Source organism: Euleptes europaea, chromosome 11 (genome assembly GCF_029931775.1).
Source record: "Euleptes europaea isolate rEulEur1 chromosome 11, rEulEur1.hap1, whole genome shotgun sequence".
Lineage (NCBI taxonomy): Eukaryota > Metazoa > Chordata > Lepidosauria > Squamata > Sphaerodactylidae > Euleptes > Euleptes europaea.
In genome coordinates this window covers 47614885-47639815 of record NC_079322.1, presented here as the reverse complement: position 1 = coordinate 47639815, position 24931 = coordinate 47614885, and the positions used below count along the sequence as shown (strand labels likewise).

Here is a 24931-nt window from a genome sequence, read left to right as displayed (position 1 = left end):
AAGATGCCTGCCACAGTTGCTGGCGAAACGTCAGGAAAGAAAATTCCAAGACCACGGTTACACAGCCCGGATAACCTACAAGAACCAATGAACTCTGACCGTGAAAGCCTTCGACAATATTTTATAACTGTATAATCATAACTGATACTCTTGTATTTTCTTTTTATTTTTTTGTAATTGTTGTATTTGTTTATTTCGTTTTCTATTAAAAAAATACCAAAAAAAAAGTTTTCAGCAATAAGGGGGGTAAAAAAAGAGTTAAACGCAAGAAAGGGGGACAGAAAAGGAGCTATGGGAAAGGAGGGAGGGAGGGAGAGAGAAGGCGAGTGGGAGTGCAAGAGGGAGCGGCCGAGCGGGAGCCCATGCCAGAGCGCTGCAGGAGAGCGGCCGCTGCGGCCGCAGGCAGGGAGAGGAGCGCCGTGGCCGCGCGCCCAGGGGCCATGGAGGGACGCCCTGCCCAGCGCCGCGCGCCCGGACCGCTGCTGCTGCAGCTGCTGCTGCTGCTGCTCTGGGCAGCCCCGGGGCGCGCGCCGCCTTCCAAAGCGGCGCGCGGCGTGGCCGTCCCGTTCGCCTTCGACCCGCGCGCCGCCTGCAGCCCGCCGTGCCAGCACGGGGGCCTGTGCGTCCGGAACGCCACCTGCTTCTGCGCCCGGGGCTACGAGGGCGAGCTCTGCCAGCACGGTGGGTAACCTGCGCGCCAGCGCCGCCACCGGCCGCTCGCGGCATCGCCTTCTGCCGCTCAGGCCATCTGCAGTCAGGGGGTCCGCTGCGGGGAAGGGGGAGAAGGGAGGCGCTCGTGAGCCGGCGGGAGCCTCCCTGAAGCGTCAGGGCGCTTTCGCGCGGCCCAAAGGGTGCTCTTCCAAGCCACTTTTTCCGCCGCACCTTCACGATCGTTCGCGGGTGGGTTTTGGCAGTCCGCACAGGCCGTTTGTGCGCGGGAGGTTTTGCCTGGGGTTGAAACTGGGAAGGGCAGCCATGAAGGAGCTAGAAAAGATTTTGAAGCGTGAGGATGTGTCGCCGGCCACCAAGACTAGATTAATTCATGCCATCGTATTCCCTATCACTATGTATGGGTGGGAAAGCTGGACAGTGAAGAAAGCGGATAGGAAGAAAGTAGTTTCCTTTGAAATGTGGTGTTGGAGGAGAGTGTTACGGATTCCGTGGACTGCCAAAAGAACAAATCAGTGGGTTCTAGATCAAATCAAGCCTGGACTGACCCTAGAAGCTAAAATGACTCAACTGAGGCTGTCGTATTTTGGTCACGGCACTGGAAAAGACAGTCATGCTAGGAAAAGTTGAGGGCAGCAGGAAAAGAGGAAGACCCAACAAGAGATGGATGGACTCAATAAAGGAAGCCTTCAATTTGCAAGATCTGAGCAAGGCTGTCAAAGACAGGACATTTGACTTTCATTCATAGGGTCGCCATGAGTTGGAAGCGACTTGACGACACTTAACACAAACAGATGCACATTTTCCCCTTCTGAATTCTCAAAACTCTGCATGGGGGCTTATTGTTGAGTTCTGAGAATTTGGACGGAAGAAGTGTGCCTCTAGAGAGCGGCAAATCCCAGGCAAAACCTCCCGTGCACAAACGGCCACAGTAAAATCCACCTTCATAGTGGATTGAAAGTGCATTATTTGGGCTGTGTGAATGTGCCCTTAAAGAAAGTCGACATATAAAAACCAACTCCTTCTTCTTCTTCTTTGCCCCGCGCGTCTCCTCAGGCTCACCAGGGGGATGTGGCCACGACGAGGGCTCTGAGAAGGGGGAAGGTGGGGGGGGGGGAGAAATCAGCAAACTCATCAGCTCGTCTTCTCCTGGAAGCAAGTGGGAGAGTTTCCCAGAGCAGCTGCAAGGGCTGCGCACACTGATCCGGGACAGTTGGAAAGTGGGGCTGGTTTCCGAGTAAACGGAATTGGCTTGCAGGTACATTGCAGGTACATTTATTATTGCAGCCTTTATGAACACATGAAGCTGCCTTCTGCTGAATCAGACCCTTGGTCCAGCAAAGTCAGTTAAGGTTGCCAACCTCCGCCGTGGTAGTAGCTGGAGATCTCCTGCTATTACAACTAATCTCCAGCCGATAGAGATCAGTTCCCCTGGAGAAAATGGCTGCTTTGGCAATTGGACTCTATGGCATTAAAGTCCCTCCCCTCCCCAAACCCCGCCCTCCTTAGGCTCTGCCCAAAAAATCTCCCATCGGTAGCGAAGAGGGACCTGGCAACCCTAAAGTCAGTATTGCCCACTCAGGCCAGCAGCAGCTCTCCAGGGTCTAATCCGTTTAACTGGAGATGCCGGGGATTGAAGGTGGGACCTTCTGCATACCAAGCAGAGGCTCTACCACTGAGCCACGGCCCCTCCCCGAATGCCCCCATCTCCTACCTTGCTTACTCAAGAGACCAACCGATTTCTAGATGGGTAGCCCTGTTAGTCTGTAGCAGCAAAATAAAACAGCCACTTGAAGGACTAACACAGTATATTCCAGTAATAAAATGTCATGAGTCAGAGCTCACGCCATCAGATGCAGAAATGTAGTGGCCCAGAGGATGGATATCTCATACAGCTGATGAAGTGAACTCAGGGAAATGTATGCTGGAATAACGTTGGTTAGTCTTTGAGCTGCCACAGGATTCCCTGTTTTGTTTTTATGCTTTCATGCAAGGCTGTGTGGGATTGCCGTATATTCAGGAATGCTTTTGAGTCCTTGCTGGGGGATGGAGTAAGGGTGAGAGGTATAATCCATTTGTTTGCCTTTTGCCAACAGTGTATAGTAATATTCTGCTGTTATAGCGGAGGCACTGGGAAAAACACTTGGGTGGGGATGAAATATCAGGCCTATTTTTTCTCTGTTCTTTTCAAAGGAACTGATGTCCTGTCAGAGTTTCTGACTAGGAACTCTGTCTGATATGTTTGGATGGTTAGGGGCATTATTTATTTATTCCATTTATATCCCTCCTTTCACTTCAGCAGCAAGTAGATGATGTGAAAGACCTCTGCCCGAGACCCTGGAGAGCTGCTGCCGGTCTGAGTAGACAATACTGACTTTGATGGACCAAGGGTCTGATTCAGTATAAGGCAGCTTCATGTGTTCATGTGACCCTAAGCAGCTTACGTCATTCTCTCCTCCATCGTATCCTCACAACAACCCTGTGGGGTAGGATAGGCTGCTGCAATGGGGGAGATGAAGTGGGGCAGCTCATTTTTCAGGAGTGGCTTGGTCATTCTGATTTCCCCCCTTTCAGAGCCGCCTATTATGGAAATGCAAGGAACTGAGGGGCAAGTGAGCAGTCAACAATCCTGAATTTAGGATTGGCTTCCTGGTTCTATTGAAAAATGGGAAGACGTTTGTGTGTGTGGGGGGTCTGTATATCAAGGTAAAGTGTTTCATAGCAGAAAGAATGAAGAGGGACACTTCATTTGCATGACAAATCTTGTGTTTATGCTGTCAGAGGATGCCAGAGGAACAAAGAGAGTCCGCATGAAATGCAAGGGATTGAAGATAGAAAAGCAGAAATAGAAACCAAAGGATATAAGCTGTTAAAAACTAGATGGACCCCCCCCCCAAGAGAGCACTTTGCAAGATGTTTTGCTGCAGCAAGCCGAAGGGAACATTATTTGCTTTTCATAACTATTGTAACATCATATGACTCTGTTTTGGGTTCCCATTGGGGAGCAAGGCAGGGTATAAAAGAAGTAAATAAATAACAGAAAGAAGAGATGAAGGAATAAGGTTTTTGGTGGCAAGTTGTGGGAGCTGAATCCTGGAAAGGCTGTCGGCAAGCAGCAGCAGTAGGGGAGAATGTGGCAGCAGTAGGGGAGAATGTGACTGAGAAGACAAGAACTGAGACAGAGGCACAGGTGAAGTGAGCGACGGCCAGCTAGCAGATGAAGGCCATAGGGAGCAATCTTAGACAGGCCTCCTGAGAAGTAAGTTCCATTTTACTTAATGGGTCTTACTCCCAGGAAAGCATTCTGTTGCAGCCACAGTGAGGGATAGTGAGGCATTGAGAGTAGAGAACCTGGCAAAGCACAGGGAAAGAAGCATTCAGGACTGAGAAAAGGAAATACTTCTCTACACAGCGAGTGATTAAAATTCGATGCCAGAGGATGTGATGATGGCCACAGGCATAGACAGCTTTAAAGGGGGATTAGACATATCCATGGTCTAATCCCATCAGTGGCTACTAGCCATGGTGACTGAAAACCTCCACCTTCAGAGGCAGTCAGCCTCTGAATCCTTGTGCCAGGAGGCACCATCTGGGAAAGGCCTTGGCATCTATGCCCTGTTGGACCTCCAGAGGCATTGGTTGGCCATGTGTGAGACAGAATGCTGGACTAGATGGGCCACTGGTCTGATCCAGCAGGGCTCTTTTTATGTTTTTATGTTCTTAAAGCAGATGGAGAGGGCTGCGTGTTCCGAATCTGTTGACGGAGTTTGGACCATTATGAAATAGGGTAGTACAATGTTTAATGTTCTCTTTTCTTTTGATTAACTTGTTGTGTGCCTATTGCATTGAGATGCTGATGCTGATGCAGCCAAGGGGGTGGGGGAAATACCAGTTAGGCATGTCTGAGTCCATGTTGGAATGTTATTTAGAATAATTACCACGAGATTTACATAATTGAGTTTGGAATCGTTAATTGGATATTTAGATCACCCTCTGTAACAGCAGAGTGAGTAGTTAGCACGCAGGCACCCTGGGAACGAAAAAGAATAGAACTGCAGTTGGACAGAGGATGATCCCTGAAGATGAAGTGGGAGGGAAGAGTACTCAAATATACAGAAAACTCTCAAAATGAACAAAGCCCTATGTTTCTTGTTCCAGCCCTCTGGAATCGTTTACCAGAGGAGGTGAGAATAATGTCTTCTCTGATGGCCTTTAGAAAAAACTTGTAAAGTATGTTTGTTCAGAGTTCTTTTTTAAACATTTACTAGAGATTGCAGGCTAGCAAACCCCTGGAAACCTAGATTGTGGGTGTCAGCATCTTTCAGCAACTTTTGAGATACATGGGAGAAATTCATAAGCGCTCAGAAACACCTAAAAATCTTTCACAAAAAGAGATAGGAATATAAAGAGAAACAGAAACGCTCCATTTAAATTAAGGCACCGGCAATGGACAACTACCTATGTAAAATGATTTTTTTATATACTGTGGTTGGTATATACAGTTGATGTTATGATATAAACAACAAGTATGTTTATTCAAAAGTCTAAAAAGACAAAGTGATGCCCTCAGAGAGGACTGAATAATATTGTGGAAAGGTTGCTGGTTCTTTTGAATTACAACAACAGTAAATGTATATGGAATAATTTGTTTGCCATGTAAAAACATTCAAGTTGTGCGCTTCGTAATAGTTTAGAATGGCTTAGAGTTTTTAACAGTTAAAAACATAGCTGAAATGGAACAATCTTAAATGAATGAGGTATAACAGGAATAAGAAAAATATGAGACTAAATGTTTGCATGAGATTTAGCAGAGATTTAAAAGTCAATATAGCATAATGAAGGCAAGAAAATAAATCTATTCAGATATCAGTTTTAGAGAAAATAAATTGCAATGTTGAGCATTTGAACAAAAGTGACGTTAGTAACACTTACAGGACAATCTTGGCAAGTAAGTGGTTTTCAACTTTTAATTTTAAAAAGACTTTAAAAAAGAGCTAGAAGGGGGGAGGATGAATCCTAGTAGTAGACTGCTTAACATTTATTACAGTACATTTGTAATCTGAAGTTTTCATGGCTTTTCCACTTATTTCTCCCCATTTGTCATTTGTGAGCACTGATGCAAATACGTCTGGTTCACATAGGAGTTTTTTGAGGAATGTTTATTCTCTGTGTGATAAGCTATTAGTGTTTGCCATTCATTATTTCTTGCACGCTGCTCATCTTTGTGTGTTTTTCCCCTTTTCCATTTCAGACATTTCATTTGTTCATTCTGAGAACAGAACAATCACTGCATGTTATAGAGAAGACTGCCAATAAATTCCCGGGGATCGCCTGAATCCCAGTAATGAAAGTCCAGAGGAAACCAGCAAATGTCCTATTGAAAATTGTTTGCAGATAGCAAATACATAGAAACCAGGATTGGCTTATGAATGATTTATGAGCCAAGAACCAACTAAACTTGCCAGATAATTTGTTAGCATGATATAATCAGAACAGCTGTACTCCAAGATGTGCAATTTCCAGCTATTTATATGTGCCATGTGTGCACATTGTTTAGACATCAGTCACAAAGAATCCCTTAGAATCCATGAAGAATAATGTCTTCTCAGCAAATTTTCACTGTAAGCCACGTGGGTGAACACTAAGGAAACATTCGCTGTAGGACCATTTGTGAAAAAAACTGAGAAGGCTGGGTCTAGGAGGGACTGGTGAAAGGAGAAAAAATTGAGAAAATTGTGCCATATGACGATGTATTCAGTCTTAATTGTGGAAGAATTTCCAGTTGTGTTGTGTGGTTCCATATGGCTTCCAACCATAAATCAAAAGCCAGACGGGTGTGTAACTGCTAAAAACGTTCTTTATAACTGAGCAATTAGGAAACCATATATAGGCTGGTTATAGAGGTGCACACAAAAGATATGTACAGAATGTTTCTGTAGATTGGTGGTGATATTGGATATGTCTTACAGAATGTAAGATATTGCAGCATTTCATTTGTTATGGCTTGTTACAGAATGCTGCAACTTGGGGATAATGAAAACACCACTGTTTCTTTTTTACATTTCCTATACCTCTTTCCCTAGTTCCACATTTTTATGTCTGTCATTTTTGACCTTTTATGGTTTAGTAAACGTGAAACTGCTAATTGGTTAACCATGGTTAAAGGATCAGAACCAGCCCACAGATTTGCAGACTCCTTTCTCCTGTGTAAACTCGCCTCCCTTTTCTTGTGAGCATTAACTATGTTGTTGTATTATGTTTGCACCAAGGTTAATCAAGGTTAAAATTATGTCTTTTAATCAAAGACTGAAACCAGGGTAAATCCCATTCCTGTAGCCGCTGCTTTTCCTACACAACTCTTTTGCTTCTCAATTGGTAACTGAAGGACCAAACATCATCCCTGAAAAATCACGTTTGACTCATCAGTCTCCCCAAACATTGGATTTTAACCGTGCCATCTTAAGCAGATTTACACCCTTCTAAGGCCTTTGACTTATAACCATGCTTAAGACTGCTCTGGAAAGTGTCTTTCATTTATTAATTTGAAAGTCATAGCTAATTCATACAACCCACTGTGGCAATATTTATCAAATGAGAAGCTTGTCTATTACAACATGACAGTATTGTATTTATGTGTTAAAAAGCCATTGTGCAACCAAATTAGATTATATTCGTCTTTATTGAATGTAAACCATGAATCTTACAAATTGTCACCGCCATCTATTTCCTTGTACATTCACTGGTAGCCTTTTTCAAATGAAAGGATTTGTCTATTTCTCCCCCAACACACACGTTTCTGATCCTATTTTCTTTGTGACTTGTTTGGTTCATAGCAACTTGTTATCCAAAATGTAAAAATGGTGGGAAGTGTCTCAGACCTGGAAAATGCAGGTGTCAACCTGGCTACGGAGGAAGGTACTGTCATAAAGGTGAGTTTATAGTCAGCTGTTGGCAAATCAAGTGAAAAAAATAATGTAAGGAAAACCTAAATGTGACAGGTCTTTGCATGCCAATGTAGCGCTTGCTTCACTGGAGCTATTTGCTGTCTCGGTAGCTTCGCTGTACTTAAAGGACAGTGTAGTTTGCATTGTGTTGTCTAACTGGCAGTGTGTGGGTGGAGGCTGGCATGGGTTTGTGTAAGGAAGGACAGTCTTACTTTATGCAGCAGCTTGAATATGGCCTCTCTGGGTCTCTTTCAACTCTGATTGTACGAGCCATTTCCAGTGTTATGAAGCACATCGACAAAGGGGGAGTTGTGAGATAAATGGTGGACTGTGTGGTAGTGAACTGCATGTATTGATATAGTTGACTAATCCATTCTTATTAATTGGTTGAAATATGGAGTTGATGTTAGGGGAGCAGCTCTTCTATGGTTTTGGTCTTTTCTGTCAGAGCAGACACAGAAGAACAGAATCAACAGGGTGGGATTTGTCCTGTGGAGTGCCAGAGAATTCTGTTCTTTCACCTGTTCTCCTCAAGCTTTATATGAGGCTGCTGAATGAGATAATCTGGAGCTTTGGGGTTGGGTGTCATCAATATGCAGATGACACCTTCCTCTCTATTTCATTATCCAAGCCTGGATGCAACTGTCCTGGCTCGGAAGCAGTGGTCAGGAGGCTAAGGCAAAACAAATTGAAACTAAATCCAGATAAGACAGAGGAAACGCTGGCTGGGAAGGCTGATAATGTAGAAGGACTGGATCCGTTTGTAGTGGATGGAGCAGAACTGGCATTCGCAGAACAAGTGAAGAGCTTGGGGTGCTCACAGGCCTGACCTTGCTGTTGGAAAAGCAGGTTGCCCAGAGTGCCTATTATCATCTGCATCTAGCTTGCCAATTTTTACCCTTTTACACTGTTCCCAAATGATTCATAACAACAAAAATCACAACAATGCTCTGAACAATATTGAACAGATCAAGGGATATAAATGTCCACCAAACTCACAACAAAATTAACTAGAAGAAGAAGAGAAAGAGATGGGTATAGAGATAGTAGTGACCTTTTTGAGAGCAGCAGGGATGGCTATTGCCCTTTATTGGGAAAAGTGTTCTGGCCAGTTCAGGAGGGGTCTTCAGGATTTGAGCTACTGTGATTAAGGAATGCAAAAGAAGGTTGCATTGTTGAAAATCCCTTTATTCAGTAATGGTCTCTCTATAATCTTGTGGAATGACCAATTCCAGGACAATATGGTAATACTTTATACTCTGTACTCCCTGATCTTGAAGGTATACTGAGATTTCTGGATTTTCATTGATCAGGGTTATTGTAAGGCTGGTATTTAACTGTGTATGGATGTGTGGTATTTGCTTGTAATATCTTTCTTTTCTTTCTTTTCTTTTCTTTCTTTCTTTCCTTCTTTCCTAGTCCGCCTTTCTCACTTGGACTCAAGGTGGACTACACAGAGTGAATCAGTACAATAGACAGTAGGGGCCATTCAATAAAAATTGAAATAGGATCTGTGTTGTAGAACCAATGGTACTTATTTCTTAGGTATTGCTTTTTTCTTTGCACCAGCCTTATAATAGCAAGGATGTTGGAGTAACTTTTCATTGTTGTTTAATCAGAAGTGTACTATCTATGTCATGTTAAATTAACTTTGTTTTTATGTAAGTGATGGGTTTTGTACCAATAATGATTAATTCAATGAAGATTTACTACAGTTTGGATGCTATTTAATTACTGTAAACATTTTTGTCATCCTTTAACCTAACAACATCATGTTTCGTACTAAAGATTGGTGATTATTTTCCTTGATGTTTATACTAAACTAATGTATCAGTGGTTATAATCTTTTCTTTCTTTCTTTTTCTGTCACTCCATTGATGTTATACCTCAAGCATTAAATTACATATTTTAAAAACCATCCTGGCTAGATTGCTACTCCTAGCACACTTCATCTGTGTTGTTGCTTTCCAGTAAGCTGTGAAGGAGGATGTCAGAATGGTGGGGAGTGCATCTCTGTCAACGGGATGGTAAAGTGCATTTGTGCTTCAGGATGGACAGGTTCAAGATGCCAAGAAGGCAAGTGCCGTTCAGCTAGCCGTCTATTTCATTTGCATACTACTCTTCCTCCAAAGAGTTCAGTGTGGAATACATGGAGTTCTTCCTACTTCATTGGGACAAGAGTCCTATGATTGGCTCAGAGTCACTCATCAAGTTTTATGGTTGAGCAGGGATTTGCACCCAGGCTTCCTTTTCAATCCAGAATTCTCTCCACTATTTTTACCCAGTATTGCTAAACTAAACAGAGTTACACCCCTCTGAGCCCATTGGCTTTAATGGGTTTACAAAGGTATAACTCTGCCGAGGATTGCTCTATGGTTCTTTGAAGCCTGAAAACAAGGGACTTCATCTGATTCTAGGAAACAGTATGTGTTTTGGGGGTAAGCACTTCTTCAGACCAGCTCTCCACAAATTTTGGTACAGAGTAATATATCGTGTGCTGTGTCTTTGGCTCTCCCCCAAGTCGTTGTCGCTTTCAGAGACAACGTGGCTTCTTGCGATTGATTAATGAGGGAATCTTCAAGAACAGATGCATGTCTGAGTGTGTGCAGCCATTCTGCTGCAGTTAAACATTTTTGGGTATCACACCTGTGTCTTATATGCAAAAAATGCCCTTTTCATGTTACTGCTACACACATCTGACTCACCAACAGACCTTTGAACTTCATAATTTATAAAAATTTATAAAAATTTACATACTTCCCTTAAAAACAACAACAACAATTGAAGTCAGTGGATAAAATAGGGCAGTGAACTTAGCAGAAAGCAAACAGAATTATTTGTTTTCCTACATGTATTTTATGGGCTGATGGGTTAATGATTCATATTGTTAATTCATACATTATGTTTTGTAAGGTGAAAGGGAGCCCATAATCTTTACAGAACCACCTCTGTCAATGGCAGTTAGAGTAACTGCATCTGAAACGGAATTTGACACCTAAAACTGCAGCTCTCAATCTGGTTGTTTTATGCCCTGCATAGATCCAGCTTCAGTGATGCCAGTGGGAAAAATTAATTTTTCATTTAAAGTTTTCTCATGCTCTTCAGCGCCACTATAATATATATATAGCCTGAAAGACGACTTTGTTTTATCATTCTGCTTTTCTGCCCTCAGCAATTTGCCCTCAAGGATGTCGGAATGAAGGCTCTTGTGTGGCTCCTGGAATCTGCAGCTGTGCTGCCGGCTGGGTTGGTGGGGCATGCCATTTAGGTAAGATGCATTTCTTTTGTAAGAACTCGGGAGTCTTTTGATTGACATAACTAGAACTAAGATGATTATCCACACCTGCCCAAGATACAAAAGAAAGTCTCTGTAGATAATGTAACTACTTTCCCCCTCTAATTTCCTAAGTATATATAAATACAAAGGTATTTATTCAGATAAGGCGCTATTACATTAATTATGAACTTTCCACTGTGTTATAGATATTAAGTATGAGGTGGGAAGAATTATGAACTTGGGGAGGGGCTGTGGCTCAGTGGCAGAACATCTGCTTGGCATGCAGAAGGTCCCAGGTTCAATCCCCAGCATCTCCAGTAAGGACCAGGTAGTAGGTGATATGAAAAGCCTCTGCCTGACACCCTGGAGAGCTGCTGCTAGTCTGAGTAGACAATACTGACTTTGATGGACCAAGGGTCTGATTCAGTATAAGGCAGCTTCATGTGTTTTCGTGTTCAAGAATGAAAGTAACAGTAGAACAAAGGTAGAATACCTGGCAGATGAAAAAAGAGCAGGTTATCCCCAGGACTCAGACTACCAAGAATATTAAAGACAGTATTATTATGACTAAGGATGGGAAGAACATCCTGCTGCCGTATCCTAGCACAAAAATTTATGGTAACTTGAATTTTGCTTTCTCAAGAGCTGGCAGGGATGCCCAAGAGCAGTAACCCTTGTGGCGGGTGTAGGTGGGGCAGTCTTCATTGTTGTGTTTAGTTGGATAGCATTGGGCAGAAACCCTTTGTCCACATGTTGCCGTGGGCAAGGCTAAATAGGCCACTTACAGTGGTACATGTGTGAATGGTTGCCCAAGATGCTGCCCTGGGCATTTCCATTGTATGATCTGGATGTTAACTGCCTCCTCGAAAGCATCACTAACCTCAGGATTAAAAAGGGCAAGAGTCCAGTAGCACCTTAAAAACTAACAAAAATATTTTCTGGTAGGGTATGAGCTTTCGTGAGCCATAGCTCACTTCTTCAGATACAGCTAGAATGTGAATCCATCTGTCTTTAAGTAGAGGAACAGTATGTAAATGTGAATAGCAGGCTTGATTGGATTAGGTGTGATATGCAGAAGAGTCTGTGATGTCCAGGGGAGAGATGGGTGTGGAGAAATCAGCATTGGTAATGGGCCATGAATGCAAGGTCTTTATTCAGCCCAGGTAAATGCATTGACTTTAGTTTGAATATCAACTGTAATTCAGCAGTTTCTCTTTCTCTTTTAAAGGGAGATTGGAAAGAGAAACTGCTGAATTACAGTTGATATTCAAACTAAAGTCAACGCATTTACCTGGGCTGAATAAAGACCTTGCATTCATGGCCCATTACCAATGCTGATTTCTCCACACCCATCTCTCCCCTGGACATCACAGACTCTTCTGCATATCACATCTAATCCAATCAAGCCTGCTATTCACATTTACATACTGTTCCTCTACTTAAAGACCGATGGATTCACATTCTAGCTGTATCTGAAGAAGTGAGCTGTGGCTCACGAAAGCTCATACCCTACCAGAAAATATTTTTGTTAGTCTTTAAGGTGCTACTGGACTCTTGCCCTTTTTGACTACTGCAAACAGACTAACACGGCTACCCACTGTGAATTAACCTCAGGATTGTGTATGACTGCCTCACAGAGACTAGGCAGTGCCAAACAGGTAAGCCTCATTGCGGACAGTGTAGGGCAGGAAGTACCTTCTGCCTGTTATTTTTGCTATAGAATGTGATGTTTCCGTGTGCAGCTTTTCCCCCCTGAGGAAGTGGTTTAATCACTTGAAGTCCAGGATATTTCTGGTGTTGCCATTCTGCTTTGGAATAGTAAAGAAATTTGAGGATATCTTTTGAGCATTCTAGAAAGGGGTATCGGACTATTGCCTTTACATCCAGGAACTGCTGAATATTGGCAGGTTCTTCCAAGGTTTCCCTACATTTGCTGTGAATTTTACATCCCTTGACTTGGGTGGTGTTATAAACCTTGGAGTTCCAGTTGAGAATTCCAGTGTATACCCTTCTGAAACTGTGTTGGCCACGTTTGTGGCTCACAGAGTGGAGGAAGTGGTCATCTTCCTGTCTCTCTGCCTCCCAAGTGAATGGAGGAGGGCCTTCCTACCGCTGATCAAGAATCTCCTCCTGGGTGATATGATCTTTGGCCCAGAGCAGTTACTGCTTTTGTAGTTGTACATTCTGCGAGTGGGCAGAGGGAACAGGATGCCTCTTTTTACCTCCCAGATGGCTCATATGGTACCCTTTACTGCACTGACAACACTGATGATATGACAGGAAATTTCTGAGTTGCAATGGACTCTTTCTCAGGCAGAACATCATCTGAATTCACCTGGCAGCCAGCCAGCCAGCCAGCCAGCCAGCCAGCCAGCCAGCCAGCCCGCTTTCTTTCTTTCTTTCTTTCTTTCTTTCTTTCTTTCTTTCTTTCTTTCTTTCTTTCTTTCTTTCTTTCATCAATATGACACCTACTTTTGAAAGAAATATTTCAAGATGCTCACTACAGGTAGCATCACTGGGTTTAAAGATTATAAATATTATAAATTTAAAGCTTACAAAGATTATTCACATTTTTTCTGGCTCCCAAATATGCCTAAACTTTATTGAGACAATTTTATTTTGGTACTGGCAAAATGTACACATCAGAACTATCAATGGTCTCTTTCTATGAGTCATCGTCTTGCCTTCTAGAGAATGCCTTTGAGCTGAGTCTCCTGTGAAGTAGGACTTATCTTCCCTTTGGAAACAGACTATTTTGAAATGCCAGTCAAATGTATTTGGATGAACTGATACTGCCAGACAGACTAGAAATAAAGCAGTGCAGACCTATTACTTGTAGGAAGGATACACACAAATCTCATTCTCAGCAAGATAGCTTAGGACTTGTTTTTCTACAAAAATAGAAGTTGCTGGAAAGTTCAGGGGTATGTATATGGAGCTTATAAGGATAACTGCCAGGGTTCGTGGGGCTAATCTCTACCATTCAAAATCTGTTGGAGAGACAGAAAAGCACAAGCTTTTAAGAATTCAGCTTTGGAGGTGCTACAGTTGCATATACTTGCTGCTTCCTTCATCTTGAGATTCACATTCACAGATATATTTTAATGGGAAATTATGACTCACAGCCACATCTGTTGTTATTAGCGAGTGTAGGAGCACTGAATACACACCAGAGAATGCTGGCTGCTGGGGATGTGCTCATGACAGGCATAAGCCTCTTACTACAAGTGGATCATCATGCTCAATACCAAATTCTGCTCATGGAATACACATGCCTAAGGTTGGATCTACACATGATTGGATATTGTGCTGTTATGCATTTGCAGCTACCCACACAGGAACATCCAGTTGCAAATCATTGCTATATGATAGCATAATATTCAATGACGTGCGGGTCCATCCTTAGCTTTTCTTTAACAACAGTTCGTAATCGTTCCATACCACAAAGCGTGTGAGTTTTTGAAAGAATGGTGGCAGAAAGGGCCATCAAACTGCAGCTGACTTGTGGCTACCTGAGGGTTTTCTAGGCAAGAGTCAAACAGGTAGTTTGCCTTTGCCTGTATAGCAGCCCTGGACTTACTTGGTAGTCTCTTACCCAATTTGGTCAGGCCTCACCTGGAGTACTGTGTGCAGTTCTAGGAGCCTCACTTCAAAAAGGATGTGGACAGAATGGAGCAGGTGCAGAGGAGAGAGACAAGGATGATCTGGGGCCTGGAGACCAAGCCCTGCGAGGAAAGGCTGAGGGACATGGGAATGCTCAATCTAGAAGGGGAGGTTGAGGGGGGACATGATGTTCTCTTTAAGTATTTTAAGGACTGTCACTTACAGGAAGGCAGGGAGCTGTTCCTTTTGCCAGCAGAGAATAAGACTTGCAATAATGGGTTTAAATTATGGGCGGAAACATACTGGCTGAATATTGGGGGGGTGGGGGTGGAATTTACAGTAAGAGTTGTCCAGCAGTGGAATCGCCTGCCTAGGGAGGTAGTGAGCTCCCGCTCACTGGCAGTCTTGAAGCAGCAGTTGGACGAACACTTGTCAGGGATGCTTTAGGCTGATCCTACATTGAGCAGGGAGTAGGACTATATGGCCTGTATGGCCCCTTCCAGCTCTATGATTCTATAAGTATTAACCAGGGCCAACCCTGCTTAGTTTATAAGATATGATGAGATAGTGCTAGCCTTGGCCATTTTTAACTATTTTAAAATTATGACAGTTGTTTTGGCAAGTATGGAACTTGCAAAAATTCAGTCATTGAAGGCACATGCATATCATGGTATCATATTATTTTTATACTAAATTTTGGGAATCATTATTATTTAACCTTGTATGACATTGTTTTAATAATATAGAAGCTGTACTGTGAACATAAGGCCCTGCTGGATCAGACCAAGGTCCATCCAGTCCAGCAGTCTGTTCACACAGTGGCCAACCAGGTGCCTCTAAGTAGCCATAAACAAGACTGGTGTGTAACTGGTTTTTTTTTTTTTTTTGCAGCACTGTGTAGACTGCCTTGTCACCATGGAGGCAAATGTATTGCTCCAGATGTGTGCAGATGTCGTTCACCATACTCTGGTCTACAATGTACCAAGAGAATAAAGGAGTAAAACTGCCTTCTTGGAAGATGAATGCCATTATTTTAATAAATGAAGATTGGGTAAAGGAGAATTTTTGCTTTATCATAATTGATTAATGGTTTTTAAAAATCTGATTATATACCAAAGGGATATTATTAAATATTATTAAAGGGCCATTTAAAAAATACTTCAGACAATATCAAGGTAGTTGAATATGTTTCAAAATATATGCGTGAAAGAGAATCTGGATACATGGTTTTCTATTGTCTCATATTAGCACATTTAACATTATTTTATTTTAATAAAGCATTTCCCTCCCAAATACCTGTTGTTTTTCTCTCATCATTTCCCTGAATACAATTTCTTGTCCTATATACTAAATATAATAAAAAAGCTTGCTCCTGAACATTGTCCCAACAAGAGATCTCTGGTCAGATAGATGCAGGATTCCCTACGTGGAGCTCATTGGATCATAGAATCATAGAGTTGGAAGGGACCACCAGAGCCATCAAGTCCAACCCCCTGCACAATGCAGGAAATTCACAACTACCTCCCCCCTCCACACCCCTAGTGACCAGAAGATGGCCAAGATGCCCTCCCTCTCATCATCTGCCTAATCATGATTTGTACATGCTAATAGGAGCATATTTGAATTCTCTGCTTGAATATGCAGCAACTGGGACTGCACATGAGATTCTGGGGGCTGCAGTGAGAATCCTGGGAGTTCACCATATGGCAGGTGCATCTGCATCATAAGGTGTATCTGTTGATATAAGCGTACAAGTTAATCCTTGATTTATGAATGGATGCCAAGGCCTCTTATCTAAAGTAGCTGTGATCTTTTCTCCCACTGTAGATTAACTAATGGGTTCATTTCTGTAAAAGGCCTGTGTTGGGGGCAGGTGTCTTTCTTTTCATTCTAATATTTGGGAAAGTTGAATGGAAGAGCATATGGTTCTTGTAGGTTATCCGGGCTGTGTAACCGTGGTCTTGGAATTTTCTTTCCTGACGTTTCGCCAGCAGCATTAGAATCAGCACCTTACAAACCTACAGTCTGGTTCAGGTTCGTAGATGATACATTTACCATTTGGAGCCATGGTGAAGAAAAATTAATGGACTTTCTAAACCATCTTAATAATATCCATCCAAACATTCAGTTTACCATGGAAAAGGAAATTGAGGGTAAACTCCCATTTCTTGATACCCTTGTCATCCGTAAATCAAACCTTCAGTTAGGTCACAAGGTCTACCGGAAACCAACTCACACAGATCGCTACTTACACAAAAACTCCAACCACCACCCCCGACAGAAAAGAGGAATAATCAAAACATTAATGGACCGTGCAAGACGGATCTGTGAACCACAGTTTCTCAAGGAAGAAACTAACCATCTAAATCACGCACTGCTAGCAAACGGCTACTCCAAGAATGAAATCAGAAGGGCCATTGAACCAAACAAAAATCAGAAAACTCAAGAAAAACAGTCTCCCATAGGAAAGGTATTCTTGCCATTTATTAAAGGAGTCACTGATAGGATGGAGAAACTTTTGAAAAAACATAACCTACAAACAGTGTTTAAACCCACCAAGAAAATACAACAAATGCTACGATCAGCAAAAGACAAAAGAGACCCCCTCACCTCTGCAGGAGTATATCGTATACCTTGCAGCTGTGGAGAAGTTTACATCGGGACCACAAAACGCAGCATACAAACAAGGATAAAAGAACATGAAAGATACTGCAGACTTGGCCAACCTGAGAAATCAGCAGTGGCTGAACATGGACTGACACAAACAGGACACAGGGTCTTATTCCAAGACACTGAAAGACTGGACAATTCTACCAACTATTTTGTCAGATTGCACAGAGAAGCCATTGAAATTCATAAACATCAGCACAACTTTAACAGAAAAGAGGAGAGTTTAAGAATGAATAAGGCTTGGCTTCCTGCCCTGAAAAACCTCCAGACAAAGACAACATTCAACAATAGCCATACAGATTAGTTTTGGATTACACACATTAACAGATCACTTCAGGATACAATGGTTCCATATTAACATACCATACCCTCATTAGCACATTATCTTGATACTTACAGGACAATACTTTTGCAGGACAATACTCAGCTCAAACCCAACCCCTTTCTGACTATATATTACTGTTCCTACACCCTTGACACTGAGAGACACTGTCCTTCAGTGTTACTACTCTGAAGATGCCTGCCACAGTTGCTGGCGAAACGTCAGGAAAGAAAATTCCAAGACCACGGTTACACAGCCCGGATAACCTACAAGAACCAATGAACTCTGACCGTGAAAGCCTTCGACAATATTTTGGAAGAGCATATGCTTTGCATGCAGAAGGTCCCAGCTTCTGACCTTAGATCGCAGGCTGCAGGTTGCTAGGAAAACCTTACTCTGCTTGAAAGCTTCTGTCATTGACAATATTGAACTAGATAAGGCAGGCAATGGCAAACCACTTCTAAACGTCTCTTGCCTTGAAAACCTTCGGGATTGCCCTGAGTCAGCTGTGACTTGATGGCAAAAAAGAAAGTCAGTTTCATAGCGCAAATATTAATTGCAGGGATCTCAAAAGTGTGGTAGCTTTGCCAACACTAGTACACTATTTCAAGATCAGTGGATTTCTACTAGTAATAGTATTATTTTTAAACTTGGGATAGTTTGAATACAGCACCATCTGCTGGATGTTATATTGGCCATTTCTGGATTCCCCAAACATTGTTTATTTCCTGTGAATCTTACCATTTTTAACTACTAAGTATTGCTTGTCTCAAGCCTGATTCTATAAACTACTGTGCCAACCCAGTGGCTGATTGGATCAGGGCAGCAAGGCTAAATTCACACCGGTGTTTTGTTTCAGTTTTACCAGAGGGTCTATGTCACAGTAGCATTCACATTTGAAACAAGCAAATACCATGCTAAATTACTTAATGCATAGCAGAACTATTCAGAATTCTGCAAAACGCAAATGTTTGTCCATGAACTGCATAGGAAGATATTATTCATATATCAGATTTCATTACCACATATAATTTTTTTTCCTGGATTAATGCCACTAAAATCTGGCTGCAACCTGGAACTGTAAATGTGCATTCTATAAACTGAAATATAAGGAGTTGAATCCGAGGTTCCATTGCTTTATTCATGGAGCATTTCTCCAGTGCAAGGAACCAGCGGGACAGTCTTGTTCCACTGGAGATAGGCTCCTTGCTCTATTAGTGGAAGTGAGCCTGTACATCAAGCCCATTGATTTAAAGTGGTAGATGAGAATGAAGCCTAGCTGTATGAATCACATTAGCTGCAACATTGCAAATTGTAGTTTGTTTATTGTGTTGCCAAAATCATCAATTGCTTTAGTTGTCACGAAAGCTGTTACCTTTACAAAGGAAAGGAACTGTGGCATGAGATTACTCTGGAAACCAGATGACCTCATAATTTCCCATAATCCTCTTGGGTAGAACAAGAGAAAGGGAATAGCATTAGGCTGCAGTGCCATTATGATAATGTTTGTGGATGGATGGGTGTCATAGACTACCCCAGTATAGAATGCTCATTGGAGGAAGAGGACAACCCGCCCCAAGCTCCTCCTTGGCAGATCCTTCCCGTGAGGCCAGGGTCTCAGGGCCTTCCCTGAGCCAGAACCAATACTACCCCCTAAACCAGCAGAGCCCTCAGGCTTGGAAGCTCCAGCATGGATCTGCCTGCAACCAGACCTGCCATAGTCTCCCAAAGTACCCCAGGAGCAGAAGAAGTGAAGGGCTGAGGCGTGGACCAGGTGTAGGAATGCACACCTGGCAGCCTGTAGCCTCCCCTTCTCTAGGTAAATGCTGGAAGAGACCAATAAGTCGTAACATGATTGGGGGCCCAGCACTCCTTATGGGTAGAGGAGCTGAGTCAACTTGCAGGGAAGAGCCTAATGTGGAAACCAGTGGCACCTCTAGGGAAACTCCCTATATAAAGCTGCAGAGAGGCTGCAGCTGGTGTGGGATCAACGTGTCTGCAGTCTGCTCCACCAGTGCTTGACCTGCTTTGTATCGATTTTTGTTTCCTGAACCTTGGGCTGCTTTGGACTCTGCCTTTGGAATATGCAACCTGACCATGGACTGTCTTCTGACTTTGTCTTTGTGTTATTGGACCCTGGACTGTGACTTTCGGACTGAGACTTCTCAGCCCCTTCTGTCAGCCCCTGTGGTTACTGGGTCTGGTGGCCAGGACAACGGGCTACCAGATCTCAGCAGAGCACTCGTGCTACAATTCTTAGTTCTAATCTTATGAGTCGAATTCTGAAAATAGTGGCTCTGGGATCAGCCTTTAAGAACTGACAAATTCAACACTGCTCCTTCACACTTTTGTAGCAAAATGTGGAACAAAATGGGAAAAAAAATTAAACTCAAGCCTGCCTCTAGTCTGGATATCCCTTAGGCATTTCTTTGCTGCGGATCTGTAGTGCTTTTATATTCATATCATAGCAACATAGCCTGCGGCCTTCTACTCGGCAGCGTGTTGAACGTCAACCTTGCCTCAGGTCTGCTCCAGTGGGATGTTCAAGTTAAAGGCACCTGTTCACTTGATGCATGAAGAAGACTACATCAAATTACAATGGAACTATAAAAGAAAGTTCTAAATGTAAATTCTGTCAAATTCTGTTCTGTCTTTAAAAAAATGTGTCTGGAAAACCAGACATACTTTACACACCGGAAGTTTTAAACCAAGAGTAATTTTACGAGGGGGGGAAATGTTCAGCACTGTAGCTTCTGAAGTTACAACTTTGAGCAATAAACTTTTAAAACTGTAATGTACATGATTTACAGTCTCATAACTCAAACGAACAGAAGTTTTTGCATACTGTAAAATCTCTTAGTTGACAGCAACCAGAGTGCAGTTTTCACCTGTGAGAAAGTGGCCCCACCTGAAGGAAGGTTTGATCAGACTCTGTCTACACCAAGGGGGATGTCCACATCTGCTCAGGCCAAGATGGCAGAGCAGAAACTGCTTGACACCCCCCACCATTTAATAGTCAGTGATGTTGTTAGAGCTTGACTTTGAAGTGGAAGTCTAGGACGCTGCCTCACAGGCTCATCTCAACTGACTCTATCTCTGAATCTAAAATAACTGTAACATCTAAAGAATCTTTATGTCTGGAGACTAAAAGTAATATAAAGTGGCAATAGTGAAAGGATTGCCCATGCAACACTGCAACACCTCAAGCAGTAACAAAACAGAACTTTGCGAGGACAGTTTGAGACCCTATACAAATTCCCTTCATGTCCCTCCGAGCGCAGCCTAAGCCAAAACACTCGGGTGGACAGACTTATCTCACTACCTTCAAAATTGGGAACTCATAGTCAGAATTTCCTTTCTCCCTGGATAACCAGAGGGGATTCTTTACCTCAGGATATTCCCCAGGGCTAGCCTTTATTGCTTATGGCCATATTTCATGGTGCCAACACATTCTGCGGTATCTTTCTCCCAAACACCATCTTCCCTAATGGTTACCACAAATGTGTGAACTAAGACCCATATGCAGACTCTACAGACCTCTTCCACAAGCCTGCTTCCCTGAGTGAGCAATAAGGCCCATTAGTGGGACCTTGCCTAACCCCGGCTACTCTGCTGTCCTTATATCAGTGTTCTGCGGGTAGTTCACTGGATATTTTGCTGCTAGAAGCAAAACCTGTTCTTGCTAGATTTTACAAATGGCTGCCTTCTGAGTCTGAAGGGGCGGGTCCAAATGTCCTGAATGAAGTGGGTGTGTGTAAAAAAGATATCTGAATTTCATGCTATTGTAGAGGCTCAACTCTCTACAGGGCAAAACAACAACACCTAGAGACTTCAGAGAGACAGAACATGAGTTCTAGAGGGTTTAGTAGCCATCACATTTCCCCATCTGACAGATTCCCTCATTCTTCAGTTTTCATTGCCCTCCCTCATCCTTAGTGGCATCAAGGACTCAGAGCCATATGGATGGCTACCTGCCCAATAAACTAATGTACTGGTGTGGATGGGCTTGGCTTAAAAGGGAAGGGAAACGCTCTGCCAGGAATGATTTGTTTGCCTGCAGTGCTGAGTTACGTAAAGACAATACAGTGTCTGACTTTGCTGACAGCCTGCTGCTCCCTGGACTGTCTGGTAAGAACGATGAGGCAGGTGGGGAGAGGCTGAGGCAGCCTGAGTTGATGGGACACTGCCCTGGCTACCACGGCTTCTGGCCTACCTCAGGCATTTTGACTAGCGACCATTTTGGAAAATCGTGCTTTATATACACCTTAAAGATAGCTTTCTCTTATTGAATTTCATTGGCAGGACAAATATCACAACTGCATTATGTACTTTTAGAATCCGGAACACAAATCAGATCTCTTCAGGCCAGACTTATGAAGTGAACTACATGCAAGGGCCCCATAGACTGGGTGGGGACAGGGTCACCAAACTCTAGATGGGGCCACGAGTCCTCCTAGAATTACAACTGATCTCCAGACTAGAGATCAGTTTCCCAGGAGGAACTGGCAGCTTCGAAGGGTGGACTCCATGCCATCCTATTCCTGCTGAGCTTCCTCCCCTCTCCAAATGCCACCATCAAATCTCCAGGACATGGGGTCATCTGCTGAAGCTGCAGGGTGAGAGATTCAAAACTGATAAAAGGAAGTATTTCTTCACGCAACGCATAGTTAAATTGTTGAACTCCCTGCCCCAGGATGTGGTGATGGCTACCAACTTGGAAGGCTTTAAGAGGGGAGCGGACATGTTCATGGAGAAGAGGGGTATTCATGGCTACCAGTTAAAATGGATACTAGTCATGATGCATAGAAGAAGAGCATGCTGCAGTCGTCTTGTTGGGGGCTTCCTAGAGGCACCTGGTTGGCCACTGTATGAACAGACTGCTGGACTTGATGGGCCTTGGTCTGATCCAGCATGGCCTTTCTTATGTTCTTAGGAATTTCCCAGGCCAGAGTCAGCAGCCCTGGGGCGGAAAGACTCATGAATATGAACAGATTGTCACTGTATATAGACTGTTCCTCCACAAAGATGGAAAAGAGATACAGACCACACTCCAACAATGAGCAGTGCGTGATTAAGCCTAACTTGGTGGTGGAGTGGTTATCCCACACATTATTTTGTAAGTTCTCATGGGAGTTGATACTATCAAAAATAATCTTAAAACAGCTGTTAATGGCTGGCATATAATTTCCTTCTTTCTTCGTTAGCAAAGCCTTGCTGTAATTAAAGGGTATAAATCTCATTCTAATTAAAGCATTTGAATAGGCTTATTACACAGATATTTAATGCAGTATTAATACTGATTAATTTTTTGTTATTGCTTAAAACGATCTCTGAAGATGGCTTGATATAGCTCTTGGAGCAGAGGTTACAACAGCTGCCAAAATGTAGAAGAGGCAGCAGTCAATCTTACTGAACAGTCTTTCCAGATGATGAGTTTATAGCGCAGCGAACACACAAACACCACCCACTCAGACTCCTTCACAGGGACTGAAACCAACAACATTCATCTTGCAAAGAGTCTGTTGCATAACACAATTTGAAAACTTTTAAAGACTATCGTTCCCCTGCTTTTATTCATGTACGTCTGTAGACAGGACTGGTCACTAAAAGCTTTGATGGTGTCCCCACTGTGATATCTATTTGTAAGGTCTATGGAAATACTTGTTCATATTTTCTCAACAAGCCAGCTTGAGCCTGTATGGACAACAAAGAAAACTCGAGAATGACACGTAATGCAGTCTACCTAGCAATACGAGATACATAAACAAAGGTTTTCTAATGCAGGAAATGAATTGCCAACAAAAAACAAGGCGCTGCAACACCTCTTTCCTGCCTTGCTGTCCAATCCTATTCTTTTGCTAAAGGTACATCAGTAGCAGAGAGACTCCTTCACTGCAGCTGAAGCAGCTAACCCTGAGTAGTGCAGAGAGCCAGCCAGGTTTTCTCAGCTTTCCTGGAAGCCCCAAACTTTTGGTAGCAAGTTTGCAATGGCCTCTAAGTTCCTATGGGACAGTGAACCCTAAAAGCTCTTCACTGGACTGAACTGATCCTTTTTTGTTTGTTTGTTTAATCTTTAATTCTCACACTCAGCAAAGTTTCACTGCTTATATATATAGGATTGTATTATCTTTGTCTAGAGAAGAATAATGGAAGGAGTTGGTTTTTATATGCTGACTTTCTCTACCACTTAAGGAAGAATCAAACTGGCTTACAATCACCTTTCCTTCCCCTCCCCACAACACACACCCTGTGAGGTTGGTGAGGATGAGAGAGTGTGACTAGTCCAAGGTCACCCAGGTAGCTTCGCGTGCAGGAGTGGGGAAACAAATCCAGTTCACCAGATTAGACTCCGCCGCTCATGTGGAGGAGTGGGGAATCAAACCCGGTTCTCCACTGCTCCAAACCACCACTCTTAACCATTACCTGCGCTGTCTCTTAAATATAACATTCCAGCACCATTAAGTAAATGCATAACTGTTCCAAAGTTTCAGATACAGATGACGTTTCTTGACTGAAGGTTGGGATGGAATGCTTTTTTCAAGTTATTGTCAACAGCTGGCTGAAACGCCAAGGATGTGTTCTGTACGGTCCAAGGTACCACATTCCATGGCTAACCTATCAGAGGCGCCTGCAAACTTACTAGACAGGATCCCAAGGAATATAATTTACAGTGGTCTTTGTCTAACCCAGCCTTTGTGTGAGTTGCGCTGTAAATATAAATCTTCCATCATAGCCAAAAACCCAATTAAAAAATTAAAAGCTGCGGAAGGCTGAGGTAGCAGAAAAAAAAACCAAACACAGAGGCATAATGGTATATTACGTTTCTCTGTGTTTTTAAAACCATGCTGAATGTTTTAAAGCTGCACTTCTCATGACCACGTCTCTGTCTCAACAAACTTGGGGCGTGACCCAGCACCTCATGCAGGCAGAGAGCAAAGTACAAAGAGGCTCCGAATAGGAGCGTGCCACAGATCTCCCAATTACCCACCACTTGGCCTTGCTTTGGGTGCCCTGCTGCTGTATCAACTCAGCCATGCTGCAACACAGCCAGCCATCTGCAGTTAACCTACAACCGTCTCTCACTTCTTGTAGAAGAATCTAGTAGCCCAATCCCTCTGGACCCATGCAAGGACTTTGTACAACATGAACCTAGAAAGCCAGAGGCTACTGGATTTTTACAGGTGAGTTGGCGGGGGTGGGGGTGGGTTCTGCTTAACATGAATAGATGGGAAGGCTGAAGCAGTGTCCAGCATAGCAGTGGTATTTCCAGCACAGAGGGCTAGCAAAGTGAGGAAAGGGGACAGCTTTAATAAACTTATATGGAAGCTCTCTGTATTCAGCCCTCTTGAAGAAGGGGCAGGGCTGTGCCCTTTATGTAATAGTGCCTTGAGAGAACCTCTCTACATCCAAGAACCTGGCAGTCCATAAAGCATGATGATCCAGATA

General features: G+C 43.1%; 1 protein-coding gene across 1 annotated transcript; it reads left to right on the top strand.

Moving 5' to 3' along the window:
- The first annotated feature begins 440 nt into the window (after positions 1-440).
- Positions 441-15508, top strand: LOC130484185 (von Willebrand factor D and EGF domain-containing protein-like). Its single transcript, XM_056857087.1, has 5 exons — positions 441-681; positions 7503-7598; positions 9585-9689; positions 10786-10881; positions 15385-15508. Exons 1-5 carry the CDS (start codon positions 441-443, stop codon positions 15492-15494), a joined length of 648 nt encoding a protein of 215 aa, XP_056713065.1. The 3' UTR covers positions 15495-15508.
- Positions 15509-24931: the final 9423 nt, after the last annotated feature.